Source organism: Cydia fagiglandana, chromosome Z (genome assembly GCF_963556715.1).
Source record: "Cydia fagiglandana chromosome Z, ilCydFagi1.1, whole genome shotgun sequence".
NCBI lineage: Eukaryota > Metazoa > Arthropoda > Insecta > Lepidoptera > Tortricidae > Cydia > Cydia fagiglandana.
Genome location: NC_085959.1, coordinates 31982823 through 32003264, shown reverse-complemented (window position 1 = coordinate 32003264; position 20442 = coordinate 31982823). Strand labels below are relative to the sequence as shown.

The following is a 20442-nucleotide window of genomic DNA, read 5'->3' as shown; positions in this document are numbered from 1 at the left end:
CTGCTTTGGATAAACTTTGTTATACAATGAAATGAATGAGCTACACTATAAAAATTTTGTACTCAATAATGCTGTTGCTGTTACAGGCCAACCACAGCCAAAACAGTACCAATATTAATGATTTTTATTTAATTCAAATTTCATTGAACTCATGAACCATTTCTTTTTAGGTACAACCTTGATCTGGAGTCACAAGTAGGAAAACCCCTATGCTCAATTCAGTTGAATTCATTCATGTGGGCCGCGGTCAACAGTATTGTATGTCGGAGGAGGTGAGCCAAAAATTTTAAACTATTGTGACTGTTATTATTCTTTAAAATAATTCACATGTTGGCTAGATTCTAGTATTAATTACTTCAATGTTATATTAAACATTTTCCAATAGGGACAGAGTTGCGTTTATTTGTTTAATTTAAACCAAAATATTACTTTGCTAATCCGCGTAAAAGATAACGCGTTTATTTGTACTGATCCATTTCAAAATGAAAGAAATTCAACTATATTTATCCTACACTATTGTTTTTTTTGTATAGATGCCCTTATGTGGATAACAAAATCTAGCCTTTACATCTTGATGGGACTAGGTGCATCAAAGCAATACACAATGCTAAGTCCTACAGCATGTTTGAAATGGCCCATACAATAAGCTAGCAATAGCTGATGTTACATTTTCCCTCAGACTTTTTTTGCGTTCAATTAAGTCATATTTTAACATGGTTAGACCAAGCTGACTGTACCGACTCTGATGTGACGAAGTGTGGAATTGCCATAAATGTAATGTCCATGCTGACAATTCCACAAAATCCGTGCAGAGTTAGCTTGGTCCTGTTCTTATATTTTGTTGTTGATGTAATTAACTGAATCTCTGTGTTACAGATCGGCAGCAAGTGCGCTTTTAACTGCCACTAAAGTATGCGACCCGTTAGGAGACAATAATGTTTACTATTCGTTATTTCCTCGAGATAAGGTTAGTACTTTGATTTAGGACCCCCCCCACATCTGGCGTCTTTCGAGCGGCGGCGTCTACAATTCTATGGCCGACGTCGACGCAACGTCGACGCAGCGTCGACGCAACTGCGCAGCGACGTCATTTTCCATAGCGCTGGACCGACGCCGACAGACGCCGACGCTCGAAAGACGCCAGATGTGGGGGGGCCCTTATAATAATGTTATTGAGTTTCATAATAAGGTAATAGGTAAAGCGCTGGTGGCATAGCGGTAAGAGCATGCGACTTTCAATCCGGAGGTCGCGGGTTCAAACCCCGGCTCGTACCAATGAGTTTTTCGGAACTTATGTACGAAATATCATTTGATATTTGCCAGTCGCTTTTCGGTGAAGGAAAACATCGTGAGGAAACCGGACTAATCCCAATAAGGCCTAGTTTCCCCTCTGGGTTGGAAGGTCAGATGGCAGTCGCTTTCGTAAAAACTAGTGCCTACGTCAAATCATGGGATTAGTTGTCAAGCGGACCCCAGGCTCCCATTAGCCGTGGCAAAATGCCGGGATAACGCCAGGAAGAAGAATAAAGTAATAGGTAGAAAAACTAAAACATTTACCTTAACATTAGTTTACATCAGTGTTTGTTCACCTGTGGTCTGTATACCACTGGTGGTCCTTGGAAGTGACTGCAATGGTGCCAGTGGTCTGCGAATTTATGAATAAATCTTTATATCCATCATATGTATTTACTTTCAAACAGTCCCTTATCATCAATTTATAGCTAAAAAGTTAATTAGATTGAGTTATGCTAATTTATTTTTTTGTATATAATTTTTATAAGGTAAGGTTTAATTATTCACGAATCATTTTATCTAAGTACATAGATGTCCTTCTTGTACAGGTTATTTGGTTCACATCAGGATTGGCTTATCAGATTATTGAATCTGGCTTGTGAAGAGTCACAAGACTTTAGTTGACTTTTCTATTGACGAACCAACAAAACTTTTTATACTAGTATAGTTAAAAGTCTTAAGGTGGTTCTCCTTGCTCGATTTTCATACAACTTTCTTGGCACCCTAGCTCCTATTATATAGGGTTTCTTCACTTGTATATGTAATGTTTGGGTAGTATATATATTTCTGTCTTCGCAGAACGTAAAAAAATACTAGATTTTGATTAAAATTATTAAGAAAAAAGCCTTTGAATATTGGTAAAAATTTGCCCCATTGCTTGTTTGTGTGAGTGATGCTTATAGTGTAGGTGTAATTCTAACATGGCGACTTCATTTGACAAGCAATCATTTTTAATTTATCAAAGGTGTAACAGATGGCACTTTAAAACCGCAACACAGATTACCTGTGTATTTTGTTTTATTTTCACTCAATAGAGGGAGATATATTTAATGCACAAAGCATGTTACGAGTATACTCATTTAAGAGTCTCCTTTCTGATATAATTTCATTCCCAGATTTAATATAACTTAATAATTATTATGATTATTACACAATAAAATACATTTATATAACTATACATTTAATAGAAAGGTCAGTCCAAACAATCATTCGCGTAACGGTCGTCCACCGAAAAGCCTTGTGAATTCTGCTTTCGGTTCGGCAGAAATATAAATGTTCGCTGGAAAAGCCTATATTTATTGTAACAATGATTTTTAAACTAAAATACCTAGCTATATTTTTCTCAAAAATATATAGGTATGTGGAAAAAAATGACATCTTCTTGTAAATAAACAAGATTCTATATGTTCTACTTGTGCATAACAATAACATTAGTATATTATTAACCAAGTGATCATTTCTTGTTGAAATTTTTTTCAAAAATGTTGCCTTTCACCCGAGTTAAAACACTCTACTTTTCATTTCGCATATAAGGAAAGTAAAATGCATGTGTTTTTTAAATACATTTTTATACTAGGTATTTTTGAGAGTAGGTACTTTCAATTAACAATTTGGCCAAAAGTAATATCGTTATTTATGGAATGGGGAGTCAAATATCAGAATGGAAATTGTTATACATCCATTTATACCCAAATTTCAATTCCTTATTGTAAAAAGAATAATAAAATCGTACTTGGAATTGGAACCTAAACTGCTCTAGTGCAGAAACGTAGGGTAAACCGGGTGCAATAGTACCACGGGGCAATAGTACCATCGTTATTATCTTCACAATTACAACGAAATATGAATATGTGGGTATATACGATAAAGCCCAATACTTGTCTGGACCCGCTCACTTAGTGTAGTAAATAAAGGTAGTGGACCCCGCAGTAATTCCTCAGCCAGAAAAAGCTTTACAGTATGATAAAGTATCAATAAATAAAAAGTATTGTATAAATTTCCAAAGAACAATAATAATAGTATTTAAGTAAATACCTAAAGTCTTAAATCGTTAATATCTTTTTAAGGAAAATTGCTCCGTTTAAACTTTCTTCTCCGGACATGTTCATGTAACGTATTGCAACAATATATGAAATATCAAAAAAAAATCCCCGCAGAAATACCAATATTAACAAAATATATTTTTTTGGCGTGGCTTGGACCGGAAAATTGCTCAGTCTAATTTTTTCACTGGAATGCCATTTTATTGCCGATTTATACATACAAATTGAAAATCTAAAAAATTTACCATGTAACTATACTTTTTTTCAGAAATTGCCTTTTTACTCGCTGTGGAAAATTTCTCTATCCATTTTATTTATTGAATTAAGTTCACAGTTTTCTTTCCATTCAACTATAAAAACATCCAAAAAAATAACGAGCGTATTCAAAACTAAACATATCGGGAGCAGTGTATAGGAGCGGGGTGTACAAGGGATGACAGTTCTTTTGGATATTTTGGATTTAAGTATATACGTGACTACTTAGTATATATTAAAAAAGAAATCAGGCTGAGAAATTTTCCACTCTCAGTTTTTTATAGTTCTAAAATACATAAACTTGGGTATGCATTTTTTTTGGATTTTCTTACCCACTACGCCAAATTATATTCTAAGATCATATAAGAAGGAAAAAATGGCAGAGCAATTTTCCGATGAAAATGAGCGCCAAAAAAGGAATTATCGTAAAAAAAATATTCTCATGTTTGACAAAAGTTGTAGATTTTTTTCTAGTATCAGATACTGATACAAATAACTTATTTGGTAAAATAATTTTGGACGGAGGAATTACTCGGTTCAATATATAAACAGATTTGTATTTTTACGTATAAATACCTAACTTAGGAGTGGTTTTTTTTTGGATATTTATATGTTAGTTTCGGCTCATACTATACAATAACCAAGCAAAATTTCATCGACTGAGAAATTAATGCATGGGTCTCCATACAACAACTTGCTTCGTTTACTACACTACACTAGTCGGCCGCTCGCTGCGACGCGGAACGGAGGTGCGCGGAGACCATTTTTGTTTTCGAGTGATCAAAGTAAGTATTTACGAGAAATATTTTGTCATATTATTCAAAACCAAATAATCCTAGAGTTAGATTGGTATTAGATTATGATTAGTTAGTTATCAAAGTTTCTTTTGTGGGACAGTATGGGGATGAGTTAGGTAAAGGAATTGAAATATAAGTACTTTATGTAATTTTGGGTACTCGGGGGCATTAGTACGAGTAACTATGTGAGCCGGGGACAATTGTACCGTTACAATTGACACCGCGGTACAAACGACTCCTTAACAACGTTACCAAAAATATTAAAAAAGCATTAGGAGAAACCAAAAATAAAGGAAAAATATGAGACGGAAAAAGCAAAAGGGAAGGGAAAAGGCAAGGTAATAGACAAGGGGAAAGGGACCGGAAAAGGAAAAAATATTCAACGACAAGGAGGATTCTGTAGAAGAATACTATTGCCTAGTCTGTGGTGAGCCTTATAGTATAAGCAGATCCAATGAAACATGGGTGCAATGTGATAATTGTCAATTGTGGGCTCATGAAGAGTGTACTGACCAGGGCCCTATTTCACCAACTACGACAGGTATGGCAATTGTCAAAAAATGACAGACCTCTGTTTTACCACACCGACATTTGTCAGTGACATATGTCGAGTGACAATTGACAAGTGACAGGTGACAATTTTGTAGATTGTTTTGTATAGAATTTCATATAAACATGACAGGTATTTTGGTACAATTGTCCATCTTAAATTTAATGACAATTATTTTGTGAAACAAGGGTAATTTTTACTAGTCGATATATTTGTCAATTCTTGACAAGATATCGTTAATTGCTTTCTGTGTACCGTGTTGTCATCACTAACATGATATTGATTGAGATCCCAATCCCACCTAATGCAGCGTACCTACATTATTTGTTGACAAGGCGTGAAAGCATTATTTTTTTGTTACTTTTAAGTTATTTTTTCTGCAAATGCAAGTGCAGTGACGTCAAAGTAGAAATCTATTCTTACCTACTTTATGTATTCCCTTGTATAAGAATGTCACCTCTGTTACTTTCGCGTAGATTCATTTTCTAACCAAAACCCTAACTTTACCGTTAGTGCCCAACTTCGCCCAAGTAAATTATAAAAATAACAATACCTACCTATTTACCTAAACATACCTAATTTCGCTACCTGTCCCCAACTCAATCAAAACTATACTGAAACTTATTCCAAATCCTAAATGTTGAAGTACTAAACGCCTTCGTAGGCAACAATTACTATTTATAGTGTTATTATGATTTCATGCTTGTTAAGAAGAATTTAAAAGCGATTTTTATTTGTACCCTAAAGGCGAATTTAGGGTACAAAGTTTGTTTTGCCAACGTTTGCCAATAACGGGGTTTGCTAACAACGAAAACACTACAATTGTCACCTAAGCCTGACACAGCTCCGATTTCATGTCAAGAATTACCGACAAATTGACAAACATGTCGACTTATAAAAACTACTCTTGATTCATCAAATCATTGTCATTAAATGAAAGATTGACAATTGTAACTAAAGGCGTGTCAAGTTTATAAGCATTTCTATACAAAAACAGTCTACTAAATTGTCACTTGTCACCTGTCACTTGGCAATTGACACTCGACATATGTCACTGTCGGCTTGGTGAAATAGGGGCCAGGAATTGAGTTACACTTGTCATAATTGTGAGTAGCGATTATCTTACTATGAGATATGTTAGTTTAAGGTTCCTTAAAGAGCATTCGCTCATCAGACACGTAAACGTACATTTATTTATGAATTGGAAAAAAAAAACACCTCAAGCAAGCGGTGTGACTTGTCATAACGCACGCACAATATTAACTTTAATAAACGTAAAGTATCAGAATTTCACATTTTTTATTGGATTTTACAAAAAAAAATAAGTAAAATACGATAACCCCTAATTCCGGAACCAGTTCCGGAATTCCGGAATTCGAATCCAATATCGAAAATCAGTTCCGGAATTGGAGACCATCCGATATTGCAAGCCCTAATTGTAACACAAGGAATCATTGACCAAAAACGGGATTTTCTACCATATTCTTACCGTTAACAACAATTACCCTCAAAAATACGTAAATCAATAACCTACTATTTCATATGTAGGTACGTACAGTTTTGGTTCAACTCCTATACATTCTGAACTAGGAACCATTATCCAAAAAATGGTACTATTGCCCCCGGTCTACCCTATCATTTCCTGCACACCTTTTACAACAACAATGACCGTCTTTCATAGCATGCGAAATGAAACGGATATTTCTTGTTTTCTTTGCATTAGCATTTTTCTCTCGATAATTTAATCAATTTGCAACATAAGTATTAGAAGAATCGTCATAAATTCATAAATAACAAAATATAAAAGGACATACATTTATAGAAGGTTTCCCCGCGCGACGTTGCCAATTGGTTTAAAGGGCAACATGCTCGCAACGTTTGGATGTCAATAATTCGACAATGAAAAATTATATTTCAAATCAATTCAAACTTGATATTTTTGACAGTAATGGGTTACTTACTTAAATAAGAAGGCATATTTCGCCCGGGTCTACTATGGTCAAATGGTCTAGTGGCTTTTAGCTAATGAGTATAAGTCTAATAAGTTGAACAGCATGACAGGGTTCAAACCACGAACAAAGACTCATTTCTTTTTGTATTTATTTTATTTCATTTTTTTGGCTTTTTATGACCTTATTTTTTATCACATGATTATTTTACGATTTTTAATCATTATCAAACGGGACTTACCTAATCGCGTATAATTAAGTTTTTAAAATTTACCTCCGAGTTCCAACGTTCCGATGGCGTAGTCTCCGTGGTTGTCGGGTCGGGCTCTTAGTTCTCTTAGACAACGGGGACGGAAAAGTTGGAGGTACATTTTAAAAACTTAACTAAAACGGTTAAGTACTGTTTTTCTAAATAATAATATAATGTATAGTATTTATTTTAACTCTAAATTAGTTTTAATAGGTATATATATATTAGAAAAGGTGGAAAGGCTGACCATATAGTCATCCAGCGTGGAAATGCTCTCAATATCCTTTAGCATTGCATTTTCTAAAAACCTATCTAGATAGAACATTAGGTGTTTATGTAAAATGGTAACTATGTATAATTTCAATAAAATGTAGGTAAAGGTATACTTACTTACTTTATAGTTCGTTTTTTTTAGCTTTAGAAATAAGGTAAACAATCTTGATGCGTCTTTTAATTGAAAAACACATTTTAAAAATAAGTTACGGCAAATATGTAACAATTATGAATCTAATACGATCATTTATAATCTTCTGCTTTCATAAGTAATAGTTACCGATTTTTTAAAAACGTTTTTCTATTAAAAGACATGTCAAGATCGCTTACCTTCTTTGTAGTTCTTTCTAATGCTTAAAAAAACGAACTATAGTTAGGTATAGTTTTTAGGACTGACCAACAATGACTACGATATTTACGATAGGTACAGAAAGTAAGGCTGACTGCTGTATAAACGTAAGGAAACATAATTATAATTATGTACAACAATATATAAGGTATACCTAAATGAACGAGTTCACATCCCATCATAATCACAATATTTTATTGTGTTTAAAGAACGATATATTTTGATTTTTTCTGTTTCTCATTTCTTCCCCAACAATGTGACTCACACGCCAGCTTAGTAGTGTTACGTTACTACTAAGGTAACGTTAAAAGCGTTTTTTTAATTTTAGGTACCTAATATAATTTGCGTCATTTTCAATTGATAATAAGAATAACAATATATAAATTATAAAACTTTTCATAAAATAAAAATAAAAAACAAAAAAAATAAGCACCGTCGTGATTTGAACCCAGAATCATTGTAACTAGCTTAAATTTATTCAAAACAGATGTTGTGGGTGCCACAAGCACATGACAATTTACGTTTCAAAATTCCAGTTGGTTCCAAGTTACTTGTCAATGTCACAAATAAGAATTTAAATTCTAAATTGTTTTTACAAAAAATAAAATTTCATGCGCTGCACTGCGCCCTCTAGGATACTTTATTGTAACATTCCAAATCTACTGACATTTGACACTGACTTTAGGTATGTAAGTGTGCGTGAATGCAAGAAATTGCAATATTTTGCAGTTGGATTCCGGTAATAACGAAATGAGACAATGTTGAGTTGAACATGTCTCGATTTGGATGTAGTATTTTTTATAGTTTTCGCACATATCAACACATCTTATGAAACTTTGTATTTTGGGAGAAATAGTGAAAATCCACAATTCGTGCACAGTGACGCCATCTTTTGGCTGATAATCGGCATCCCATCCCTAGACATCCACCTTAATATAATTATTATTTACAGGGCCAACAAAAGAAAAAGGATGTTATACTAGTAACAGCTCGAATCGATACCGCGTCACTCTTCGACGGTGAGTTTAGTTGGCAGTCGGAGGGACTTCCATGTCCTTCCATACATTTAGATTTTTTTACGAAAGTGTAGCTACACAAAATGCTTTAATTTAAAAACTTTATTATACACAATTAAGTCCCGTTTTAGTCAGTAGTAGGGTATACTAACACATTATTAATATTATATTCCATTCAGGCATAGCACCGGGAGCTGCTAGCTCAGTGGTCGGGATGGTGACCCTCATGACGGCTGCCACCACTCTCAGCAAGATCATACCTACAACCGACGCCTCCAAGTATGGTGTGTATACCTCAGTTTACATTTAAACAGTGGAACAAATGAGCACTTGCTTCAAGACGCTATTCTGGCCTTCTTAAGTTAATAGATATTCACCATCCCATTTTATGTGAATCAATATAAAATAAACTAACAATAAGTTGTTTAACCTTTTCGACGCCGTGTTAAATACAAAAGCTGTCACTCGGACGCCACGTCACCGAAATGTTAAAACAGAAATTGAACTTTATTCATTATGTACGTAGGTCTGTGTTGCTCTGTGGTCTGTGACCGATTAATCGGTCTTTGTCGTTGAACCTACGGTGCGGATATATCGGACATTGGCGTTCAAAAGGTTAAACTGTCCCTGAATTTTCTTATTATAAAGCACAATTATGGCAAGTAGCCGGCTCCACTCACCTTGCTACTTGACTTGATTTTCGATACAGTGCCGCATTTGATCGATTGATTGAATTCGACGAATATGCTAAAAAGTTGCGCATGCTTCAGGCAAAAATGTCCTCTGGACGCTGTTGAACGGCGAAGCGTTCGACTACATTGGTTCTCAGCGCGTCGCGTTCGACCTGTCGCGCGCCGCGTGGCCGCCCGACGCGCCGCTCTCGCCCTCCGACATCGCTCTGCACGTCGAGATCGGACAAATCGGGGGCTCGCTGCCCGCCCTGAAGGATACAGAGGATTGGCCGCTGTACGCATATGCACCTGAGGACCCTGGCACTTTGTTTAATGTTAGTCATTTCATACAGTTATAACTGCGTATTCGTAAATATTCGCTCGTTATTAACCTACTCCTACATATATTTTTCTGATTATAATTAATAACAAGTTTTTTTATATCATGGCAGTAATTAAAACAATGAAATACATGAGGTTTTCCTCTTATAATTGTAAATCGTTCGTATCAAGATTTATTGTAATAATCCCCGTGTAATGATTCCAGATAACAAATTTTCTAAAGGATCTGAAGGAATACCTGAACAAGAACAACGTAACAGTGACGGAGGCATTCTCGAACAATCTGCCGCCTTCCTCGCTGCATTCATTCCGTCGTTTACTGCGCAACGCGACCAGCGTACCGCCCGAATTACTGCTCGCCGACCATAACGGGCCCTTCACTAATATGTTCTACAACTCTGCAATGGACGACTATGAAAAGATTAACTACAGATATCACAATATAACTATCGGAACGGACGGGGCTTGTATGTACTATTTTATTTTATGAAATTTCATTGTGAAGCCTTTACGATGTCTGTGCTTTTTAAATGTCTCTGAAAGCCTTCGAGTTTAAATAGTCTTTTATTTGAAGGAGTAAAGGTTGTTCCACTAACTCAGTACGTCTTTTGTATTTACGCTGTCGAGTATATTAATCGATTTGTTTATATTATTCAGTTGTACCAACGGAAACGCTGGTGGTCACCGGCAACATGACGACGCGGGACCTCCAAGTGAAGATCTCTCGCGTGGCCACGGCGCTCGCCCACACGCTGTACCAGCAGGTCACGGGCGAGCCTTACGCCGGTGCTGTTACCGCTTCTGCACATTTGGTAAATTCTGAAATAGCGTTATTGTTGCTTTGAGTTAACTTCTCTATTCTTTGCATTTCTCTATCCCATTTCTCTTCTCTATTCCTTGCTATCCTTACTCTGTAAATTTCCTTCCCCTTTCGTCCTTGATGGTGCCGCGGCCCTTTCGGCCACGACACCAATCTCTTTACACCAAAAGCAGTCGCTGGTCACTGTGTCGACCAAACTGTGTAACCAGTATAAAAAAAAAAGGTAAATTCCCATTTCATGTTCTCCTCTCTTATGTGAATGGCCGATTTGGTTCCGATATTTAATGCATAAAAGACATCTTTAATTTTTGATATAAGTCATTATTGTCCAATACTTTGTGTGTGCATACACCTGAGGTAAGCATGATCGTCTAGCTAGATCTAAAGACACACTTGTTAATCAATACCTTATTTAGTCCACTGTATTCCTATCCTCGTGACGCCCATCATTAAAAATTATACGTATGAATCGTATGATGATACGTACAATTCATACATATAATACATAAAAGCTGGCGCGTCATTTATAGTATTTATGTATATTGAATTGTCAAAATTATCATAAGAAAAGAAGGGAGGATCTAAGGAAAAGTTTTGGTTTGGTTTTGGAATATTGGGTGTCAAGTTCTGGCTCCACGGAGGGGTTGTGTAACGCATCGCAGCCATATTGTGTTCTAGTTTCAAATCATATCTTGTGCACCGTATAATAAAGAGTACTAACGTACAGTATGGACACTCCCTGCCTCCCGTTGAAAGTGCCGCCCACCCGCTCTCGGTTACCTCACAGTTACCGGCTGGCAAGGACGCGACGACGCGGTGCGCAGAGCGGAGGCCACGTAAAATATTCAAATATTAAACAAATCTTTACAAAACCTATATCAGATCACATTGAAAGCAGTACAATATATGAACAAAAAAATCATCTTTTCAACTTACGTAATATTTTGGTGGCCTGAATTTCCTTACAAAAAGTTTGTTACTTCGTTTATACTGATTCAAAATAGGAAACTATCGTATAAATCCAGCTTAGATACCCAACTTACAGCATAATACGATTCTTATTTCTTCCTAATTCGCGCAATAAGTTTTGAGTCATTGAGGTCATCGAACTAGACAACAACATGGCGCAAACCCTAGCACGTCTTATCTCATTCACACAAGCATGTTACGCGTTCACCTACAGGAGCTTGGACTGTGTGCGTAGGAACGCGTTTGTTTCATACATTTGATCGCCAGTGTCCGAGGTGTGTCTTGTGTGTACTAATAAATGCCCGATAATAAAGACGAATTATTCAATGTTCAATGTAAACAGGTGGACGAGCTCCTGTACTGTTTCATCGAAGACAAACTGTGCAAACTCCTATCAGCGGCCGACTACGGCGGTCAGACGCCGCCGGCGCCGGGCGAAGAGCCACCGCGTCCCGCGCCGTTATACGTGGGGGTGGCCACGTACCTGTCGAGCGCTACTGCCTTTGCGGGCCACCTGATGGTGCTACTCGCTGGCCAGCACCTATCGCTCAACAAGACCCAATGCGACGCTGCCGTCAGCCCGGTTAGTACCCTTACTAAGGAACATAGTTGCTATATGTGTGGGTGGCCATCTACGTGTCGATCGCGACGGCCTTCGCCGGCCACCTGCTTGCTCTCGCTCAACACCTGGCGGTCAGTACCGTCTCGTATGTTTCATAAGACTTCTCTCACCCCCTAGCGTAATCCTAGCTTCTTATAATGGTTCTCTAAAGGAGCCAGATGTTCACTCGACGTTCCAATGCCAAGATTGGCGAGAGCGCTAAAATTGTTTAACGGATTGTATCGAAAACTGCCTATTCAGAGAAAAGTATCCTGAAGATATTTTCCTTTACCAAAGATTTTAGTGATTTCGCAAGAGTGATTACAGTTATGCAATAACATATAAACTTTATGTGAACTTTAAATTTGTTTCAGGATTTCTCGTACTATTGGCTCCGTGGCTGGAACCACAGTGGAGTTTGCATAGAAACGAATATGAATTTCAGTGAAGCTATTAGTCCCGCCTTCATTGTTCCAGGTAAAGCATTTTAGTAGTACATAATTCTTAATGCTTTGATCATAATTTTATCATGTATTGTTTTTTTACCATTTGTCTGTAGAAGTAGGTAATAGAGTCCTTATAAAATACTGTATGTGATTGTGATGATGCAACGTGACCAAAGGCACTTGCACACGGCGCATGTAGCTCGCACATCTATCTACACCTTGTATAAACAGTAACACTCTTAACTGTCCATCGGCGGACCTTATGCCTTATGTAATAAGGTCCAGCAATGGACAGTTAACAGTGTGGCCGATGGTACAAGCAGTACAAGCTCACACGAAAAACTAGAGCGTGGTCTGTAGTTTGCGTATTTCGTATTTGTCAGACTACGACTTCACGTCCGGCGAGTACTCGACGTGGACCGAGTCGGTGTGGCAGGCGATGTGGGCGCGCGTGTTCGTGTCGGCGGGCGGCGGCGGCGCGTCCGCCGCGCTGGCCTGTGGCGTCGTGCTCACTGTGTTCACCGCCCTGCTCACCTACTGGCTGCAGCGGAACGTGCAACACGTGTTTGTGAACGCGCCCCATCCTTCCATCCATAGCACCGATGCTGTGCCTGGGTATGTCTTCCAACAGATTATAGTGAATCTTGAATAACGTCCTAGGGTCATTCTACTTTCTCATGACCATTATAGTTGTGTTTGCTCAGAGCAAAAAAAGGTCAATCACGGCGTGGCATGAACAAGAGATTTCCTTTAGCAGGATTGGTCCTTAGGACCCAAGGATGGATTTAAGAAGTGGAGCCACCCAGATTTTTGATGCAGGTGGGGGCTGGGGGGTTTTAAGCGTCTGCGACGTTTGAGGTTAATAATTCTTTAAGTTTAGTTTCTAAGTCAAGTTTAGTATCATTTTCAACTAAATCAAAGATTTAGACATAGATTTCATCGAAATCGGTTCAGAGTTTATTGATTTCCCATACAATCCTACACCTTACCTTTCATTTTTAAGGTTTTTTTTTGGAATAAAAACTATCCTATGTTCTTCCCTGGGACTCAAACGATCTCTATACCAAATTTTATCTAAATTGGTTCAGCGGTTATTGAATCCCCATACAAAATTCCTCCTCCCTTTTCAACTCCTTAAGGGATGATTTTTGAGATTAAAAGTATGCTATTTTATTCCCTGGGACTCAAACTATCTCTGTACCAAATTTTAACTAAATTGGTTCAGCGGTTTAAGCGTGAAGAGGTTTAAAAAAAAAAGTATTTTACATATTTTATGTGTTTTTACTTCGGAATGGTGTCATTATGATATCAGAAATGAATCCGGCACCCCCGATTTATACGGAAACGATACCAAACTTGACCTAGTAGCTTAAATGATACAGATATCAAGATCAAGTTGAGAGCCCCCCCCCCTAAAAATTTACATCAAAAATCTCGGTGGCTCCACTTCTTGAATCCATCCCTGGGTCCTACGGACCAATCCTGGCAAAGGCAATCTCTTATTCATGCAACGCCGTATGTTAGGCCCAGCGCCATCCGCTATTAGTCCATTGCCAGAAAAAAATATGATAGATATTAAATTCGCGTAAAAAATTGTACCTGAACTAGATAATACCTACATGTTTTTAAAGTACAATAAAATTATTAATCGAAAAACATTTATTTCCAGAATACTCCGCACTGTGAACTGTTAATCAGCGTCGATAGCAGCGACGAAGCGTAGTGAAAAGGCTGTTCTACCTTGGTAGACTCTAAAAGCATTCCATGCGAAATTAGTATTACCTATAGTCTTTCTTCAAATTCACTTTAGTAAAATTAGAATTCTAATTCCTTTTACTTAACTAATATTTAATTCTTTAAGGATAATTTTTGTAATTGCTTTTGCTAATTTATCAAATATACAAGTAGATGGAGTAGGTAATTCGATCAACCAAGTACTGATACTAAGTTACCCCAGATTAAGCTACTACCTGGCAATAGGTATAGTCGGTATAGACTTGCATCCTAGTTCCCTAATTATTGAATAAATTATTTTTTTATATTATGTATTTTTGTTACTTCTTGACTCAAATGTGGTTGTTATTACTGTTATTAGATCTAAGTGAGTATTATGTCTTTGGACTTATAGATTCCACACGGATTTATTTAAATTGCACCCATAATAACCACGACCTGGTCCCAAATCTGAACCCGGACCCAGGCTCGGACCCGTATCTGAACCCGCACCTGGACCTGGAGCCGAGACCTGTACAAAAAAGGTACCTGGACCAAGGCCTGTTCACTTCCTAAGAAAGTTATGTCCCCAAATAATTGCGCATGTTTGCGCCTTAAGCTTCTATGTGTGCGTTGTCCTCCGGGAAAAAGTTGCGAGTAATAAAAATAAAAACATTTTTCTACAGCAACATTGCTCCCAACTCTGATTTAAATTATCACGAATTTTATACAATATTAAACATAAAACGGGACTTAAAACGCTTAAAACTTAATTACATGCGATTAAGTTTTATAATGAATATTTGCTTCCAACTGTCTTTATCAATGTTCATAAAATATATGGAGGGTAGGTACGTCTACCCACCATAATAAAAAATATATTTGTCAATGACTCTGTCCAACTGCTGTGGTTAAAGTTCATAACGAAAATTTTATTTATTAACTCTTTAAATAATACATACAACGTGTACCGCTACGTACCACTTAAGACTGTAAGTCTGTACCTACATGGATTACAGCAATGCACATAGAAAATGTGCTAGATGCGGAGCAACGGCTGTTGAAGCAGCCAGAGTGAAATTGACAACTTTAGTGGGTTCAGAAGGAACCGAGTCATAACGCATCTGGAAAAGCGTATTAATTAACCGTGAAGAAATGTATGAATACAAGTTGGAAATCTGTGTAAAATGCCGTGTGTAAAGTGTAGTGTATCTGTGTGTAAAGTGTAATAGGTAGGCATGCCTAATGTTATTTGTATAAAAGGTACTGAAAACTTTGTGAATGCGCTTTATTAATGTCTATTTTTTTATTAAGTTGCCAGTTGCCAGTTTTCAGTGTATATTTTTATATGTAAAACATTTTTTAATAAATAATATATATAATGTTATAAACATAAACATGCCTTTTATTTAAATCAATTGATAATACCACAAACAAGGGGTAATATTTGCATCTTGCATATATTTCGTGATATGAAGATAACAAATATGTTTATCAACAGTAATTCTGTACCTACCAATACCCGCCAGGCTAAACCGGTTGTCAACTTTAGTTCCATTGGTACACAAAGACGGCGCCACTAGTATAAACGTATAAACGGTTGGGGACATTTTTTTGTATGGAGTTACCGTTCTTCTCCTAGTGAGTATTATATTCTTTGACCTGGACTTATTTAGAAAACAAGCGTTTGCATTTAGTGCTATTTAGTGAAATGGAACTGCTCAGGTAGACGAGAACAATGATATTATAACTCAAGATATTATTATTGTTTGCCCTTGTCACAGTCTCACTTCTTTTTTATTGCCCACCGTAAATTTAGTATGGATTATATAGTGGGCAACAAATAAATTCGACCAATCATAGTGTCGCATAATGCAAACTCGCATTGCGTAATGTTTTGTCCCTCATAGTCAGACCGTACAAAGTCTGCAGCGATTTTGATAGTCCACGCAGTGCAAGTGTTATTTCAAACTTCTATGAAATTATGACGTTTACATAACACTTACACTGCGTGGGCTATCAAATCCGCTGTAGACTTTGTTTGGTGGGACTATAGCAGATTTAACATCTATGGCTCGGTCCGACATGACCTACTCTTTGTAGTCCATGGGCCAGGCAAGATTTCGGTATAATTTGGGGGTACCAAGTTTCCTTTTCACAGCAGTTAGATAGGCTTATTATGATGTTAAAAAACCATGATTGCCATCTTAAAATGGTAGCTAACAAAAATGGCCGCCAATCCAAGATGGCGGATATTGAGTTTTAAGAAATCAACCATAATTCGAGAAATATACGTTCGATTTCGTTGCTGTTTTTTTTTAACCAAAGGTCTATAAGTGAGCTTCAAATTATGTCTATATATTATATCGATAAAGTCAACCATTAATTAGTAATTAAAGAAATATTGAAAATTTTCTCATTTTTTTGTGATCCTTTTTTTTTAATTAAGATTTTACAAAATATCTCGTACATTACAAAAAAGTTTTAAATGAGACGAAATAGTGTATTAAATTATCTTTAATTTGACGTACAATTTGTAAGGGACTGATGACTGAAAACACATGGAAACATGAATTAGGTTTTACTTCCGTTGAAATTCACCGTTGACTGAATTACTGCGTACAGAACAAAAAGCTTCGGATACATGTTGTAGAGTACAAAAATCACGTTTTTAGTATATTTTAATAACTTTAGCAATTGATTATAACAGTAGGCAGTATAGTATATTATGACAGTAGGCAGTATAATTCAATTTTAATGCAGCATTAATAAGGAATTAGTATAATTCAATTTTAATGCAGCATTAATAAGGAATTTCGAGTCTATTCTTATCTTATTGTTTTCGGGCCCTTGCTTGGATACACTTCGACCCCTAGGGATCTTTTGCGCAACTACCCCCTAGAAAAGATTCGTCAACTACTCAAGAGCTTTTCCCACCATATCCATGTGCCGGATGATGGAGCTCATGGTTAGCGTTTACGTTTAGGACTTTACCTTTGGTTCCAGATATCCTGCTCCAAAGTCCTTCATTCTTTGTCTGGCGAGGGCGTGACATTCACAAATTAGGTGTTTTACTGTCTCTCTACGCCACACATACGACAATCAGTGTTGTCAGAGTGTCCCATCTTGTCCAGAATTCCTTTGACCCCGTAATGGCCAGTAAACACCCTTGTTATGATTTGCAGTTGTCTTTTGCTAATTTTCCAAAGCTTTTTGCTCCAACCGGAGTCTACTCCTTGCATAAAGAGCTTTGCGTGCTTTAGACCCGTCAGACTGTTCCATTCTTCCTGATATTTGATCTTAGTATGGTCTTTAACAGCCGTTATGATGGTTCCCTGTGAGAGCCCCACGAATCGTTCCGGACCTATATATATACCTATAAGGTTACTTACAGATCCAGCTCTGGTAAGTTCATCTGCATAATCATTGCCTATGAATCCCTCGTGCCCTGGGATCCATACCAGTTGCACTCTGTTTTGCCTTCCAAGCTGGTTCAGAGCTTGGACGCCATTGTATACCAGTCTAGAGTCCACTAGAGTCTATTACTAAACGACGTGATATAGGTGCCGGATGAAACTATTAACTTAAGTTATATTTTTAAATTTAAAAAAAAAAATCTTTGAGAATCTTTTACGCTGACGGCATCCTCTATTAAGTAAGAAATAAGTTTCGCAAGTAAATAGAGAATTTAGAGATTTTACTCTTGGGTTTATGATAACATGCTTCTGCAGATACAATATTATTCCACCACATCAGCTGATAAAGACTCTCTTGATTGTTCCAAAACTGATGCGATAGTTGCATTTTATTCACATGTGAGGCAAAGTAATCAAATGCAAATTTTGAGTTGTTTTCTTAAGTTTGCTGGTAGAATTGACTTTTAAATGATGATTTTAAATGATAACTACTTAACTAACTATTTTGGCTCAGCGATCCAAAGAGAATCTTGGCCTCCGAAACGAGAGCGTGCCACCTGTCCCGATCCTGCGCAACTTCCTGCCAGTTACCTACTGACGCGAAGCTGAAGCAGATCCGCCGCCACACTTTATTTTAAATGATAAACATTCAATAACATTCATTTTGAATCGATTCGCTTTGATTTTGTTGGATATTTTACAGTTAGTATTTTCCTCGTGTTGGTGTGGTGAAAACCTCGCTACGCTCAAGATTCCATTTTTTAAACCACGAGCGTAGGGAGTCTTTTTGTCTGTAATTTTATTAAAGACGTGATGTTGGTGAAATAGACTCTATATTGACAGTGATATTTCAAAGTAAGTATATACCTAACAATTCATCCGGTAATCGTATATCACGTCGTTTAGTAATAACTCCTTATTAATGCTGCATTAAATAACAATGCCCAAGATTGTGCGTCTTTTAGGGCCTCTCGCCACATATTATACACATATCTAAAGTAGTTCACTTTATTTGTAGCCGAACACATTTTCACTGAAGACATTTCTATTTATACCGAATAAATACCAGTTTTTACTTGGAACAAATCAAAACCAATATTACTATCATACTACTATTCAGGGCTCGGAAGCGGTATTAAAATACCTATTAATATCGTTTTAAAACCTAATTATATCATTCATCATGGAAGGCAAACTACATAATTACCTACTTCTAACCGGTAAGAAGTGGAACGGAATTTTATGGTTCGCGGGGAACAGTATAACACCGGTTACGGTTACTGTCGGCTTTCGGAGACTCTCAGTTAACCTCGTTGTCATATGTAAAAGAGATTTTCTAGGTTACTTCGACATTTTTAATTTAATCGGTTTTAAGTTCTACAAAAACGTAAGGCGAACGGTATCTCAATAGAAGAGTTCTTTAACTGGTAACCGAAACGAAATCCTTTTCGTTCTCGGGTTTATGAACGAAACCGGTTTGAAAAATAAAACGGTTTCCGAGCCCTGCTACTATTATTATAAATTATTAAAATATACTAAAAATATCATTTTTGTTCTCTACAACTTCTATCTGACGCTTTTTGTTCTATAGGTACGCAGTTCACTGAAGAAATTACTATTTCAATCGAATACTAGTTTTTACCTAATTAATTTTACTAACAGTGGCCTATTTTATAAAGCTACAAGTTACAATTTACAAGCGGAAGTCCCTTTCTAACCCTATGTGTTAGAACGAGACTTCCGCTTGTAAATTGTAACTTGTAGCTTTATAAAATAGGCCGCAGGTCTAACGCGATATAATTTCACTATTAAAATAATAAACCTTTTTCCGACGTTTCAGCGAATAATGAAATTTAACTCCCTTAGACCCGTTAGGAACATTAATAAATTTAATTAAGTAGGTACTTATACAAAACGCGAGAGTTTAAAGTAGTTTTTACTTGTAAAAAAGAAAACCATTATTACTATCATTTTACTATTATTATAAATTATTGCTATTATTATTAAACTATACTAAAAACATGATTTTTGTACTCTACAACTTATATCTGAAGCTTTTTGTTAGAAGTACGCAGTTATTTAGTCAACGCGTTGCAACGGTGAATTTCAAGGGAAGTAAAATTAAATTCACGTTTCCATGTGTATTCAGTCACCAATCCCATACAAATTATACTTCAAATTACAGCTAATTTAACACACTATTTTGTCTCATTTAAAACTTTTTTTGTAATGTACGAGATATTTTGTAAAAAATCATTTAAAAAAAAAGTATCACAAAGAAATTAGAAAATTTACAATATTTCTTTAATTACTAATTAACGGTTGACTTCATCGATATAATATATAGACATAATTTTAAGCTCTCATATAGAGCTTTTGTTTAAAAAAAATTGCAATGAAATCGGACTAATACCAGGGGTGCGAAGCTCCTGACTTCGGCCAAACTCGGCTCCGCTCGGCTCAGCATTGCTCCGAGCAATTATTAGGGTTGGCACCACTGCGCGTGCACGACCACAGATAAGATAATCACTTGAATTTTGACAACCCTAATTAGCCGAAAGGGATAGTGCCATGTATTAGAAAGGGATAGCATGATTCGACCCTGAATCGCTGTCAAACTTCGGTTTTGTAGGAAGCTTCCTTTCTGTACGGTAGTACTATTATTTATTCTGTGCTAATACTTCTCGAGT

General features: G+C 36.6%; 1 protein-coding gene across 2 annotated transcripts in view; it reads left to right on the top strand.

The window, feature by feature from the left end:
* The window catches only part of LOC134679071 (nicastrin), a 246892-nt gene extending 232225 nt beyond the window's left edge, over nt 1-14667 (top strand). For both annotated transcript variants that reach the window (XM_063537914.1, XM_063537913.1), the window contains 11 exons: nt 171-272; nt 877-967; nt 8711-8777; nt 8954-9058; nt 9545-9780; nt 9993-10254; nt 10445-10599; nt 11920-12159; nt 12552-12654; nt 13007-13238; nt 14293-14667. In XM_063537914.1, the coding sequence (XP_063393984.1) occupies nt 171-272; nt 877-967; nt 8711-8777; nt 8954-9058; nt 9545-9780; nt 9993-10254; nt 10445-10599; nt 11920-12159; nt 12552-12654; nt 13007-13238; nt 14293-14317 (1618 nt within the window). In that variant the 3' untranslated portion in view covers nt 14318-14667. The remainder of the gene's footprint in view (nt 1-170; nt 273-876; nt 968-8710; nt 8778-8953; nt 9059-9544; nt 9781-9992; nt 10255-10444; nt 10600-11919; nt 12160-12551; nt 12655-13006; nt 13239-14292) is intronic.
* The last annotated feature ends 5775 nt before the right edge of the window (nt 14668-20442 follow it).